The sequence below is a fragment of the Gracilinanus agilis genome, chromosome 4, assembly GCF_016433145.1.
Source record: "Gracilinanus agilis isolate LMUSP501 chromosome 4, AgileGrace, whole genome shotgun sequence".
In the NCBI taxonomy this organism is placed as follows: Eukaryota; Metazoa; Chordata; class Mammalia; order Didelphimorphia; family Didelphidae; genus Gracilinanus; species Gracilinanus agilis.
This window is the reverse complement of record NC_058133.1, coordinates 306957779-306972796: the sequence shown is the minus strand read 5'-3', so window position 1 is coordinate 306972796 and position 15018 is coordinate 306957779. Positions and strand designations below refer to the sequence as shown.

The 15018-nt window shown below is 36.1% G+C and overlaps 1 protein-coding gene across 1 annotated transcript in view; it reads right to left on the bottom strand.

Annotated features, from left to right (window-relative positions):
- ADGRB3 (adhesion G protein-coupled receptor B3) overlaps positions 1-11429 on the bottom strand; it is a 907908-nt gene extending 896479 nt beyond the window's left edge. Inside the window, exon 1 of the mRNA XM_044676017.1 lies at positions 10673-11429. Coding sequence (XP_044531952.1) covers positions 10673-11429 — 757 coding nt within the window. The remainder of the gene's footprint in view (positions 1-10672) is intronic.
- Positions 11430-15018: the final 3589 nt, after the last annotated feature.

Below are 15018 nucleotides of genomic sequence, written 5' to 3'. Positions count from 1 at the left end.
TGAAATACTATTCTGCCTAAAATACATAGAAAAGTTAGTTCATCATGATTTGTCAAGAATTAACTATATTTGCTTATAAGAAGAGAATAGTTCAGTGGAATGAGCACTGAATTTGGAGTCAGAAGACATGGGCTTGAATCTTGGATCTGCTCCTTATCCCTTCTCATACCATATAAAAAACTCTTTGAACAGCCTCAGTTGCCTGATCTTTGAAATGAGAGAACTGGATGAAATTCCCTTTAAGATCAAATGAAACTCTAAATCTATATAATACTTTAAGATTTATAAAGTAGTATCTATCCTATGTGGGCAGTGAAAGTTAGGCTCCATTTTACAAATGAAGAAGCCAAGATTCAGAAAACTGCAATAACTTGCCCAAGGTTACACAATTGTTAAGCACTAGGACTTAAATCCAGGCTTTCAGATAACAGATCACTTTCCGTAATGCCCAGTTACCTCCAAAATGTTCAGGAAATTAACAGAAGAATATTCACAAGAACCATTTTTGTTAGCTGTTGATTTTCACAAAATGTCATTTGTACCAACTGTATACTTTCTTTTATTGTCTCTTTAAAATTTACTCATTCAATTAAGGAACTATTTAAAATCTTCACATTCTGATATATTCTCTGTCTCATTCTCATGCTTTTTTTCATACTCTCTCATACACTGTTTTATCTCTGTGTCTGTTGCTGTATTTTTCTCTCCATCTTTATCTCTATCTTTCTCTTTGTCTCTGTCTCTTTCTTTCTCAATGTCTTTCTCTACCTCTATCCTCAGCATAGAGGAAAAGATTCTATACCCATGATATCTCTCATGCCTGATGCTTCTGTTCTATTTTCACTGCCACCACCCCAAATCTGGTTCGCATTTGCCTCTTTATATATAATATTGTAATGATTTCAAACTGATCTCCCTACTTCCATTTTTCCAGTCATTTCACAAGAATTTAAGTACCTACTACATACCAGGCAAAGTGGTGACCAATGAGTATTCCAAAAAAAAATGTAAAAAAATAGTTGCTTGATTTCAGGATTTCACATTCTAATGGTGCAGACAATATGCAAACAAGAATGTAAAAACATGAGTTAGACAGACAGACAGACAGACAGACAGACAGATAGATAGACAGATAGACAGATAGATAGATAGATGACAAATTATAGTTAATCTCCAAGAAAGACATTAGCAATTCTTCTCTATTACCCAATTTCTAGACTATTGTGTAAATAATATTCCTAAAGAAAAGGTCTGGCATAATTCTTCTTCTCAGAATCCTTTAGTGGCTCCCCATGTTTTCCCACATGAAATAACTCCTTAGTAAGACATTTAAAGCTTTCCAAAATGTGTCTGAAACCTGCCATTTCAGGATTATTATAGTATAGATACTAATTTCCTTCCCCCCTAATCTCAACTCATATTTTCCTGTTTCTATATCTTTCCTCATGAAATTAATAGCACTTCCAAGTATGAAATGGTTTTATGACTTTAGTTGATGAAATCTTCCAATTTCTTCAAGGTCCAGCTCAAGTTATACCTCTTCCATTAAGATTTTCTTGACTTTTCTATTTATAAGCCAGCTCTTCCTCCTTGAATTCCTTATGCCATTTTGAACCTCTCTTTCATAGTGACAATTTGTTAACTGCTTATCTGAACATCTGTCTTACTTCTTTTATTGTTTACAAATTCCTTTAGGGGTCTATGACTTTATAAACTTAATAATAAAAGTAATGATGATAGTTAACATTTATATAGCACTATGTGCCAGGCATTGTACTAAGTGCTTTATAATCATTATCTAATTTTATCCTTATAATAACTCTGGAAGGTAGATGTTGTTATTATCCCCATTTTACCGGAGAAGGAACTGATGCAAATAGAGGCTAAATGACTTGCCTGGATTTACACAGCTGGAGCTGAATTTGAACTCACATCTTCATGACTAAAATCCTTGCACTCTACCCGCCCCTATATATTATATATTACGTCTAGTAGGCTCTCATAAATGTTTTAAAATCACATATAATTAAATTTGGGAATATTAAGTGGCAGGAAATACATAAAAAGATTAAAGAAGCTTTGAAAATATTTTTAATCACTAAACCTGAATAAATCTCATCTGGATTATAAATTAACACTATCTACACACTCATTTGTTAAAGATACTCCATTTCAAACCAAAGTCCTCTTTCTTTGACTAGACAAAAACTCATACTCATATGCAAAATAATAAAATATTTAAGAATATCTTCTGTAAGATAGAAGCAGTATATTTGTACATATAAAGTAACAACTCCACAGACTAGCATAAAAGGTTATCCATAATCTGTTTTAACGTACCTCTCCAGCCTTAAGTGTGTATTACATCACTTTACTTACTTTTTGTTGTAGCCGGATGGGACCATTAGCTTTGCTAACTTGATACACACTTCTACGCTGTGCAGTTGTAGGCATGTTCCAATTCTCTAAAACACTTCCTCCTTATCTCCTCCTCTTAGAATCCTTACCATACCTTTGAAGCTCAGCAAGTATCACCCATCTTGGTAGCCTTTCCTGATAATTTAAGGTGTTAATGCTTTTTCCTTTCCTCAAATATATCTAGAACATTTTGCCTGGATCCTTTCTGGTACATTTTCACTTTTTACATTTTATTATACTCATTTCTGTAAATGTCATATCTCTGTCAGTAGATTATATCAGTAGGATTCTTGAGGTCTCTTTCCCCACTTTTTTATCCTCTCTAATACTGTGTCTTATATGTAGTAGGAATTCAATAAATGTTTATTAAATATAATATTAAATTTGTCAAACCTTTAAAAATTGTTCTTTATGTTTTAATTTTCATGGCTATTGTTGAGGTATTTTCAGTGCTACACAAAAGAAAACTACTGGCATTGTTGATTTATTTAATATTTTCTTATTTTGATGCATTATATATTAGCATCAAACGTGAAGTGAACATTTCAAAATAATGCAAAATAATTTACCTACTCTTTAAAACAATTTTACTAAAAAAAACTATGAGCCCCTAACTTTTACTACTTTTTAAAAATATCTCAGCCTATTTTTAAATTGATTTATAATTTTTCAATCATACAGTAACTATTTCAATAAAATGTTTCCTTTGTAGTCCTTTGTGTTTTATTTTATTTATTCAAAAACATTCTGAAGAAAGGAGTTATTGACTTAACTAGACAGTCAAAGGAGTCATGATCTGTTTTTGTTTGAGAATTACTGTTCTAAGTACGAAGAGTATAATATCCTAAATGGCCTGTGTACATGCATTTATAATGTGTATATTTATAACATATGTATATATATATTTATTTAACAATTAATAAAATAAGTATTGGTAGACTTCTTAAAGTATGTGTTTACATTTTGGAATAAATAATGCCATTTAAATTTCAAATTTTAAAAATATGAAATTTTAGTTTATATTCTTTTGTAATGAAAACAATTTATAGAATGAAATGTCACAAAACTGACATTAATTTTTAAAGCAAATTCAACCATTGTGAAATTATCACATGATTTCCCTGAGAGCTGGCATATAATTAAAATTTAAAGTACTGGATCAACAGAAAAAGAGTTGCAAGTAGACTTAGTATCAATGTTGTCTATCAAGAATAGGGTAAATTAGCAAATTTTGAAAGGAAGTCCAATCTATCTTTCTAAGTGAATTACCTGTCTTTATACCGATCTTCTTAAAGAGATCTCACTCTATGTTTACACAAGTTTTATCTATTTTGGTATACTTATATAGTGGCAAATATTTAACAACTTCATCTTTAAAAGGATTAAATGTAGTCCATAGAAGCTTAAATTATTTGTATGGAAGTTGGTATCTCCAAAAAACACTGATTAACAAAAAAATCGTTTTCATATGCAATTGTAACAAACCAATAAATTTTTCAAGTTGAATTCAAAATGGTATGCTAAGTTAAAATCGTGGGATTATTTTGAAAAGAAAACTGATGAGAAATACATTAACTTTAGTTATTATCTGAGGTATTTCAGACTTAGACATCCACACAGTTAAACTGGAATGACCATTTTACTCTTTTATTATTATTTTAGTATCTAAAAAATAACCTAGAACATAATGTAAATTTTTAGATTTCTTTAATGACCTTTATGAAGATGATCCAAGACCTGAAATATATGGTAACATTTTAAGTAGCAAAAAAGGAGAAGAAAAACATCATTTTTTCTCCATTCCTTTCTTCTTTCCCTGTCATCATTGTAAATTCATAGGTCATGTTCAAGGTCCCTACACTTCTAAATCCTATGATCCTTTGATCCTAAAGATAGATAATGGAAGCACTGAACCATACATTCTTTTCCTGTTCTCTCTATAAGAGATTCTGTATACCTGTTACAAGCTTTCTTAAAGCTGTGGAAGAAAAGATTTGAATTTTTTTTCCTCATGCCTTCCTTTCTCAAGACTCATATTAGTCATATTAAATTCAATAACAAGTTAAGTTTGTATCATTCAGTGGTATATATTGAGGATGCAAAGGCCCCCTCAAGAAACTAATAAGTCAATTACACACATATATAAGTATATGTATACCTGTCACCATCTTCACACCCCAATTCAATATACGGATATTTAAAATAATCATTAGGCTCAATGACTTCTTACATAAATATTCCTTTTGATTTGTAAGTGGTTTTGTCAACAAGTGCCTAACTGGCATGAGTTTCAAAAACTGGTTTCATTAGAAAAAAAAACTGAGATGAATAGTTTACATAAGAGAAATATATCTCAGTGCTTTCCCTTCTGCCATTTTGAATCATATAAAGTATTTCGCATAACCTATAACCCTTAATAGCAATTATATGATATACAGTATTTCATAGAGGTTAGCTTCCATAATGAAGAAATTATAGGTTTTGAATATACCCCTCTACCCCAAAAAATTTTCAATCAGACTAGGAAAAAATAAATGGTCCAGTTCTGAAAATAGTGCCAGTCTGAATGAAATGAAACTGGGCCTAAAACTTGCCGCTGACACATACTAGTTTTGTTCTCTACATGTCCTCCATGCCTAAAATTCTCTCCAGATACAACTCTGACTCTTTGCTTCTCCTATTTTCTTCAAATCTTGGCTAAAATTCCATCTTCTCCAAGAAGATTATCCAAGTTTCCCTTAATAATAGTGCCTTTCCTTTCTGATTCTCACCAATATATCTTGATACATACTTGTTTGCATGTTGTCTCTCCCATTTGGTTGAGGACTCATTAAAGTCTGGGACTCTTTTTGTATTTCTCTGTATCCCTAGAACTTAGCATAGTGCCTGGCACATAGTAGGCACTTAATAAATGCTTGATGGCTTGATTTGACTTTGTGTCAATGAGACAGTCATTTAATTTCTCAATGACACAAGAAATTCTCTAAAACTCTAACAAATAAATCATCTATTTCCATCACTGGCTAGATTTTTCAGAGAGGTTTTCCCAATGAAGAAATTACAGGCCTGGAATATATACCTCGACTCAAGAGTAAGCTACATTTTTAGGCTTGGTTTTTGCAACTGGTTTGAATGGAAACCATTCATATCTATCTCTCTTGTGTCCTGTACCTTTTCCAGTTTCAGGAAGGAACCTATGTTCAGGAGGGGGTGGAGAGAAAAAGAGACAGAGACAGAGACAGAGAGAGAGAGAGAGAGAGAGAGAGAGAGAGAGAGAGAGAGAAAGAGAGAGAGAGAGAGAGAGAAAGAGAGAGAGAGACAGACAGAGAGACAGAGAGAGACAGAAAGAGAGAGAGAAAGAGAGAGAGACAGAGAGAGAGAGAGGAAGAGAGACAGAGAGAAAGACATAGAGAGAGAGAGAGAGAAGTTGACAGAGAACCTGACATTGAATGTACATATGTATACACGTTTATTTGTATGTGTGTGTATATATGTGGAGGATGATGTATAGGTCAAACAATATACACACTTATGTAGGCTTCCTGCTTACATTTTTATATAGTTATGCATGTGTATTAATGCATATATATGCGCATATATTTTTCTGTGAAGGTAATATGTGCATGCACATATATGTACTTATGTACATAAATACATTCATTGTATATGTTTATAAAGATATAAATATATACACATATACATACATATGTACACACATACACCTACTCATATATATGGATGTATATATGATTATATGCACACACAGCAAGGATGGCAAGAAAAACAAATATGTCCAGTAATCCTAGAAATGAATAAGATACAATTAGACAACTATGTCAACTTCTTTTCATGCAAGGAGCTCTTTTAAAAAAGAAAATAAGGGAGGGGGTAGCTGGGTGGCTCAGTGGATTGAGAGCCAGGCCTAGAAATAGGAGGTCCTGGGCTCAAATCTGGCCTCAAACACTTCCTAGCTATGTGACCCTGGGCAAGTCACTTAACCCCCATTGCCTAGCCCTTACTGATCTTCTACCTTGGAACCAATGCACAGTACTGATTCTAAGACAGAAGGTAAGGGTTTAAAAAAAAAGTAAATAAGGGTATATTAGGTCACAGGATTCTAAGATTGAGAGCCATAAGGGATTTGTAGATGATCAATCTCGCTTCTTTCATTTTACTAATTGAGGAAATTGTGGCCCAAAGAGGTTGAGTCACTTGTCCAGGGTCACATGCAGGTAGCAGAGCCTGGATTCCAAATAAGAACCTCTGACTTGAAATCTGGGGTGGTAAGTTTACACTCTTAATAAGTAATTTTGACCTTCGTTCTATCAGTACATTCATTTTCTTGTACAACTTAGTTTATTTTAGAGATTTCAAAAATTGGAATTCTGAAAAAAGTAATAATTAATTGTAGTGTAAAAGCTTTGTCCTATTGGTTTGATTCATCCTTAAAAAGAGAAAATGCTCTGCCATGTAGGCATGAGCATTAAAAAATGGAGAAAGTTCTTCTGCATCAAGCTCAGATTCATTCCACTTGTCAGTTTTGAATATTAAGTTAACTAATTTTATTTGAGGGAACTTGTAGATAAATCTACTTATTCTAGAGTGATTTTTGGATGAGATACCTGAAGAATACCCTAGAATAGAATACTAGGCAGAAGAAAAGAAGTTTATGCCATTGAATAACAGATCTTTAATTATTTCAAGTAAAAAAGAAAAAATTGGGGTTCCATAACATACATGCTATACAGAAACTCTAAATTATGAATTAAAGGCAATTTAAAACTATATAAACATAACAGTTTCTCAACTATGCATCTGTAGAATGATCTAAATAGTTCATGTCATAAAAAAGTTTTTGAAATTCTCAGCTTCATAATAAAACTAAATAATTTTCATTTCCTTACTAATCCAATGCACAAACTGTTATCACGTTAATATCTTATTTAAAATAGTTCTAGAAAAATCTGGTCTCAGCATAGTTTTCACATTCTTCCATAAGAATATTTGGAATATTTGATAAAAATGACTTTAGTTATCCAAAAGACAAAATTAATAATATTCAGCTGTTGATTTGGTTTTGAATTCACATAATATTTGCAAAAAATTAAATTATACCTACTAAATATAAATGTTTTATCAAAACAGACCTACCTATGCAATGTATTATTATTATTATTGGTCCTTGTCATGATAACATACATATCCCTAAGTCATCATATACTTGTGGACTCTGTGAAATAGTTTTTCAGTTGACCATCAGGGCTTACTAGAAGTACAAAGCTGATTACTTAATACATGTATTGTTTATTATCTTGACTTGTAATTCTGAAGAATAGAAAATACATCAAGGTAAAATGAAGATATTGATGGTTTGAGGTCTCAGTTTTAAAAAATTATGCATTACATTATCATATTCTGTGAAGATAATTTGGTAGAAAATATAGCTATAAATGATGATAGAAAACAAAAATAGGAAGATAGGGATTGACCTTTGATTGGAATAGAATGAAATCATTCCCCTATAAATCTCTTTATTAGTCATTTACTGTTAGAAATATATTTTGAACATTATTTAATCCTTATAAAGTCAATCTGACTTTCCTACTCCTTAGCTTTCATTTGTAGCAACTAATGAAGTCTAGTCTCAGGCTGGTGTGAGAAACACAGCACATAACCTTTTAACAAACAGTTCATAAGTATATTATGAGTGTCTTCTTGTTCACACTTTTTGTTCTGATTCAGATGGCCTAAAAAGATTAAAGAAGGCTTAAGGCCTAAATTCAGAGACTAGATAGTGTACTTGTTCACTGATCCAAAATAAGTTTTTGCCCAAAAACTGTTAAGTTCAATTATTCAGTTCTCTTATGATGTTACTTGTCTGAACACCATCATTGCTGTTTTCATGGAAACATCCCTTGCCCATTTTTTCCAGCTCATTATGCACAGAGAATAGAAATTGTCAGTCTTCTAGCCATGGACTAGCTGTGAACTAACTGAATTATTCATTTACTAAAAATGTTAGTCAAGCCAGTATACTTCCTCTAATCCTAGAACTACCTTCATTCATGACTCTTAATCATGACCAGCAAATTCTTTGTATCTCATGCTTGTTGTACATAGAGCAACTTCTCTTGTCAGCTGCTTCCTTTCAAGGGCATTAGCATGAAGAAAGTGGACTTGTGACTCATTGTCTTTAGGGATGAATTAAAATATGAAGATTGGGAACTATTAATGAATATGGATTTCTAGTTTTTATTTAGGAACTCTCACCCTTTTTTCCCCTAGTGCCTAATTGTTTTAGGAAACCAGATTCTTTTACCTAAGCATTTTTATATGCCTGTGTGTGTGTGTGTGTGTGTGTGTGTGTGTGTGTGTGTGTGTGTATGTGTGTGTGTAGTAGTAGTAGTAGTAGTAGTTTCTTATTCTAAGGGACACTAATTAGTTTTAAATGGTGTTAAATACCATCCCTGCAGTTGCAAGTGCTTCTCTGGGAATTTTACCAGAGAAAAGAACTCCTGTAATTTAAAATCACTTTGTTTTCTTCATTCACAGTTATTAGTGAAACAACAACCTGTGGAACTCTTAAAGTGCCCCTATACACACACACCGCACACTGTCCATTAGTCTGGAGAGGTACCAAGCACATCTCCTTCCCCAGCTCCATCTCCCTTCAGCAATCCCCATCCCCCAAAGTGCCTCTAGCAGAGGAATAGCTTGAAGCAAGTTCAGCTTTTCCTCTCACAAAGCCTTGGCTGGCCTTAAAGGAAATTCTCTTAACAACGTGTCAATTTTATATTGGCCACAAAGACAACTTCTGTTTGGGGGGAGGGGAGGAAAGAGGGACTGGAGCTTGGCTGTCCCTTTCTACAGACAAGGATCTTTGTGGCAATCAGAAAACATTTCCTGAATAAAAAATCAACACACTCTCTCCCACTGCAGGATGGGGGAGCAGGCCCAAACATATAACCATCGCCACCCTCACAGAGCTGAAACACATCCAGGAACTTCCCAACGGGGGCTCTATTTTCTTCTCTTCTGCCCCTGTGATCCCCTTCTACCTCCATTCCCCAAATCACTTGTTTAACATAATCCACAGCTTCAAAACCTCTCTGGAGAGTCCCTGGTAGGAACTGAAAGAACGCTATAAATCACTTCTGCACTTTATCTCCTCCCTCTGCATTTCCGTTACACTCAGCCTTTCCAACCAGCCCATCTCTGACACTCTCCTTCTCTCTTTGTGCTGATCAACAGGGGATCAGAAGCCAGGGCAGAAACCCTTCGCAGTAGGTCTAATATGAGTCTGCTAGTTCTCATCGCACAACAATAATCCTTACTAACTAAAAGTCCAGTGGGGGTGGTAGGGCAATCAATTTGCATGTGTGCTTTAATGGAGCCCCTTCCTCCCACCCATCCCTCTGTTCCCTAAAACATGTGACTTCACAGCCATTGCGACACAGCGAGCTTGTGCTTCCAACTGAGTCCCACGTGGGCCTGCCTCTCCTTAAGGACCAGAGAGCGTGTGGGGTTCATGGTGCAAAGCATCTCAGATAAAATCATAGATCTATGCCGTTGCTTCTCCTGTCTTGATGTTCAAGGCGGAAAGGGAAATCACTACTGAATTGGTATCTTTTTCATCGTTTTGTATTAGCTTTATAACTTTTTTTTTTCCTTTTTATTCTTTGGGGAGGTTTGGGGTGACAGAGAAGAAGGGCCAAAAAGGAAAAGGTTAAAGAAATTTTTCTAAGGATCTGTTTCAAGGGATTCTGCATCTTCCTTCCCTCCTTGTTTCCCCTCCCCATCTACTTCCTCACTTCTAAGGCCAAGATTATGATTTGGCTTCCAACCTGTGACCATCTCTTGGGCAGCCTGTACATTCAAGGAATGGTTTGGAGCTGACATAAGTTCTCCTCTACATGTGCAGGCACCAAAAGATACCTCTGGATGAGTTCACCAAGCTTAGGGTACCTCTCGTTTCATTTCAGTTTCCAAGTGCCTTTAAAGGTCTCTGTGGGTATGTTTCATTCTAATCAAACTTACTCACCCTCCCACCTCCATGTTTCTCAGATCTCAAATCAATAAAGACCTTCTTTTTCTTGGACCTAGGCTCGCATCAGATGAATCCAAATACAGCAGAAAACTAGAAGTAGTAAAAAGATGACCTGGGCTTGACATAAAACCTTTTTTACGTTTTCTAAGCATCTCTCTTCTCAATTCATCTTGCTGACCCCTCAAACCCTGTTTGCTCTGCACTTACCTTCTTTCGGTGGGCGCTTGGCTTCCCTGGTGAGATTGCAGACCTGGGTGGTTTGCAGCTCCTGGGTGAGGCAGCCCTCAGTTTGCTCATTGAGGGGAAGCACCACATTATTTAACAACATCAGAGACTGGTCGTCTATTCCCCAATCCCCCAAATGCTGAGGACAGGTGCATTTTGTGTACATGATCCCACACGACTCCGTTCTCCCATTTTCAGATTTTAAGCAGCTCTCCAGCCAAGTGCATAATACATGGCAACCAAACTGGCTTGGGCTCACCTTGTTCAAAACCAAAAACTCAAAAAAAGATTTTTCATCTTCATCTCCTCTTTTCTGTAATCCTGGAAATTCGATTGGATATACCCGACGTATTTGAATAAAATTTTTATCATACTGTAGAAATACAAAAGCATTCTTGGAATTGCAGAGTTGCATTATAGAATGGTTATTTTTTAAAAGGTCCTTTATTTTTTCATGAGAAAAATGATCAAACTGATAAGCCAAGAGAGAAAAGTTAGAGCAGCTGAAGTCCTTTTTGGAAAATTTCAGGTATATGCTATATTTGGTTGGATCTGGATTTTCCAGCGTCCAAGTGCAGTTTGTAAAGTTTTTTGGAAACATTTCACTTACAGAATACGATCCATAAATGACTCCCTTCACCAACGTGGAACACCAGAAGTCTTGGGCAGCATTAAATCCAAACATAACCAGGAAATAGGTGGAAAATATATAAATCAGCAGATTACGAACAGCCTTCATCCTATGTCATTTGGCCTGTAAAAATGGGGATGAAATTACAATGCAAAGATAATTCTGCACGCATTGAAAAAGAAACTCCTTCCAATATTGTGGCCAGCTGTTTTCAAGATTTCAGTTAAAACCCTTTACAAAAAGAAGGGCAGGTAATTTTTATTTTATAACGCAAGGAAATTGTTCGATGCTGTGTGAACAGCGCCACCACGTGGCCATTCACAATGGTCCAATTCCCTAAATTCAAATTAAAAATAAGATTTAATAGATTAATAGGAATGTCTTCACTCATCTAGCAGCTATCCCTGTCTCCCACAAAATTAAGATAAAACATATAGATTTCACAAAGTGTAACTAAAGGTCAATTGTTTAAAATTTTCAAAAATCAATTTACATGTTTTTCCCCTCCCTAAAATGTTCATGGAAATATATCATCTCACATAATCTAATCTGAAAATCTAGGAACAGCTGTCGTTAAATTGTTTCTTTACTGTTAAATGTGCAAAGCAATTGTGATGAATTACAGCCACAATTTTAAAATGTACAAATTATTATTTGTTGCAGATGGAACATTATCTCCCATATGTCTACATGCCTTTGCAGGACCACCTGGTATACAAAGGTCTCTGTAATGATCAATTCCTGTGAGAAAACATAGATGTCAATATGTATGTTCAAAATTTTGTAAATATTATTTAGCAAAGGTCATAGATGGGTAGGTACATAGACAGAACTTATTTTACATGCCACTGAAAACCAGGATTTAAAGACATTCATTTCAATGTGACATGCCCTCTTGGGATACATAAAGTGGATCACTGTATTAGTATCTGTATCCAAAGGCAATGCCAGGGAAAAATCCCAGAACCACACTAATTGAACTGGATTCAGGCTCTAAAATGCTTTTTTTTAAAATTAGCACTTTTATCTAGATTGATCTACAATAATTTGAAGATTTGAACATCACAGATGAAAGAAATTTTTGATTTTCTATCTTAGCACATTGCAGGTATTGAATGGATCCCTTCCCAGTAATGGCCCCAAACCCTTCCTGTTCGCTAGTTTGTTGCTTTTATTATTTCCTAGACTTTTCATAATATAATAAATAACCTTGATTATATTTACCTCTGTATGTTGTTATCCAAAAATAACTTGAATATTTTCGGCTTTAACCTTTAAGAAGTTTTTGTTTTTCTTTAAAAAAAAAATGACTGACAGTTCCTTTTCCAGTTAGTGTCTGGGCTGAGAAAAGTGATGCCAAGTTAATTTTAAAAGTCTTTAGACTGCAGCCTCTTCCGCTGTTCTGTAAACAGAGACAGACACAGAGGCAGTTAGAGTTTTGAATCTTGGCTTTACCTAGGGTCTCCTCTCCCAACCCAAGGGAAAAAAAAAAAAAAAAAAGCTTCTTCCTTCCCATTGCATAACACACACCAACGCATACACACATACAAATTGACAGATTGAAGTCCCTGAAGAGATCTCTGCGCTTTCCAGATTATAATTTAAACTCTTAGTCTTGACATGGGTAATACAGCACCAACTCTAAACCTCTTTATAGCTGCAGTTTAAAATAACACCAGAACTGCCTGAGCTATCAAAAACACTGGCTCTTCTGTTTCCTCCCAAACATATAGCTCAGTGAATAAAACATTATTTTTTTTCTTGATGAAGTGAAGTTACAAAACATATAAACGTTTTAAAAAGGAAGAAAGTTAATGGAAATTCTGAGAATAATCCCCTTCTCTTCCTGTAGCACTTTGCAGGCAATGCAGGTCTGCGCAGTATTCTACAGGATAGAGTGTAGGCGTTGAAAGCCAATGTGACAATAAGTGTCTAAATTAGGAATTCCAACCATGAAAAAGGATTCATTTTATAATCTGCAACTCAAAAAGAGGTCTTCTTTCTCTTCCAAATGAAACCCCTGGACTTTTTCTTCCACATAATGTGCCCGGGTCCATGTCTGCAGTGCTCTGCTCATCTCGAATTAGAAAACCTGGCAAAACAGCCCTGATTTCACTTCAGCGTTTGCTCTGGCGAGCTCCCTGAAGACTGTTCTTGATTTTTAAAAGCCTCAGTACACAAAATCTCATTTTGTTCTTAATGCCAGTAAAAGAATAACTGGGATGGCCTCTAGGAAGGACTGCAGGGTCAATTAAAACACCTGCTTCTCCTCTTTAAGAAATAACTAAGAAAGAGGAGTGGGGCGGGGGGGGGGGGGGTTGGGGGAGAGACTGATCGGAGTCTTAAGATTAGGTCATTTATTTATTTAGTTAGTGATCTCCAACTGAAAAGCAAACGGCATTTAGTTGAGCTATGCCTAAAACTGATTTTCTAGGTGACACTGTAGTTTTGTCGAACATAGACGGCGCCATCACTCCACTCAATTTTCCCCACTATAAGACCCACTGACTTCCCTTATCTTAACTTCCTATTAACCTAAAATCCACACCCCCCCTTCATAAAAATCACCCCAATCACACACAAACGTCATATTTTCTCTATCTCTCTGGAAATGACTCCCAAAGAAAGCAGATCTCTCGCAAAACACACTTCTCTAACTTTTCAACTGCGGCGTATGAGTAAATGCAGAGATTTTTTTTAGAGGGGGAGGGGGAAGATGATTAGGTGAGGGGGGCTGTTTTTGTTTATTTCCCCCTCACCCCCAGCTTCTCAACCCGCCAGTAAAAGCCTCTTTCGTTCCCTCCCCGAATCCCAGGCTCCAAAATCTATGGCAATAATCCCTGGTAATGGGTACGGAGAATGAATACCCCAGACCCCCTTACCTTCCACTCCGAAAGCTGAGGGAGGCTATTTCTCTAAGAGCCTAGCACAGGCACACGTCCCAACAACAGTGATGGAGAGACTCCCCTTCTGGCCGAATCACCGTTGCCCATTTTCCCCGGCTCAGCTTCCAAAACCAGGATTGGGGGGGGGGGGGGGGGGAGAAAGAAAGAAAAAAGAAAGGAAGAAAGAAAGAAAAGAAAGAAAAGGAAGGAAGGAAAGAAAAGCACATTCACAAGAAGGAAAGGAAAGGGCAAAAAAAAAAAAAAAAAAAAGGAGGGGGGAAGAGAGGACACCCCCAGCGAGCCCAGAGCTTGGCGCCGTATCCAACTCAATCCAACCTCCAACCCAAACGGAGAACGGAGGGGGTGGGAAAGCCCAAATCAAGAGACTGCAAGGGGAAAAAAAATGGAACTGGCTTAAGAGCGATGATTTGTTTGACCAAATCTAACCCAACAACCCGAGTAGCCAAGATGCCAAGGAAACGCCGAGGCGAGAACTCAAAAGCGCTGGAGCTGCTGCTTAGGCGGGTTTGTTGGGTTGGTGGGATTTTATTGGTATAAGATTAACAGGCTTATTCTTGTTCCTCTTTTCTCCCTCCTCCTCTTCCTCCTCCCCCCTCAGGTACTGATGGACGGACAGCGTCTAGGAAAAAAAAAATCCTTGGCTGATGATGTCGGAAAGCTGTTTGAATGCCGAGTGAGGAGGGAGTCAAGAGAGGGAGAGGGAGAGAGATAGTAAAGCTCTGTCTGTGTGAGCGCGCGCGCTTGAGCTCTCCTCTCCCTCTTCAGTGTGTGTATATGAGTGTGTGTGTGCG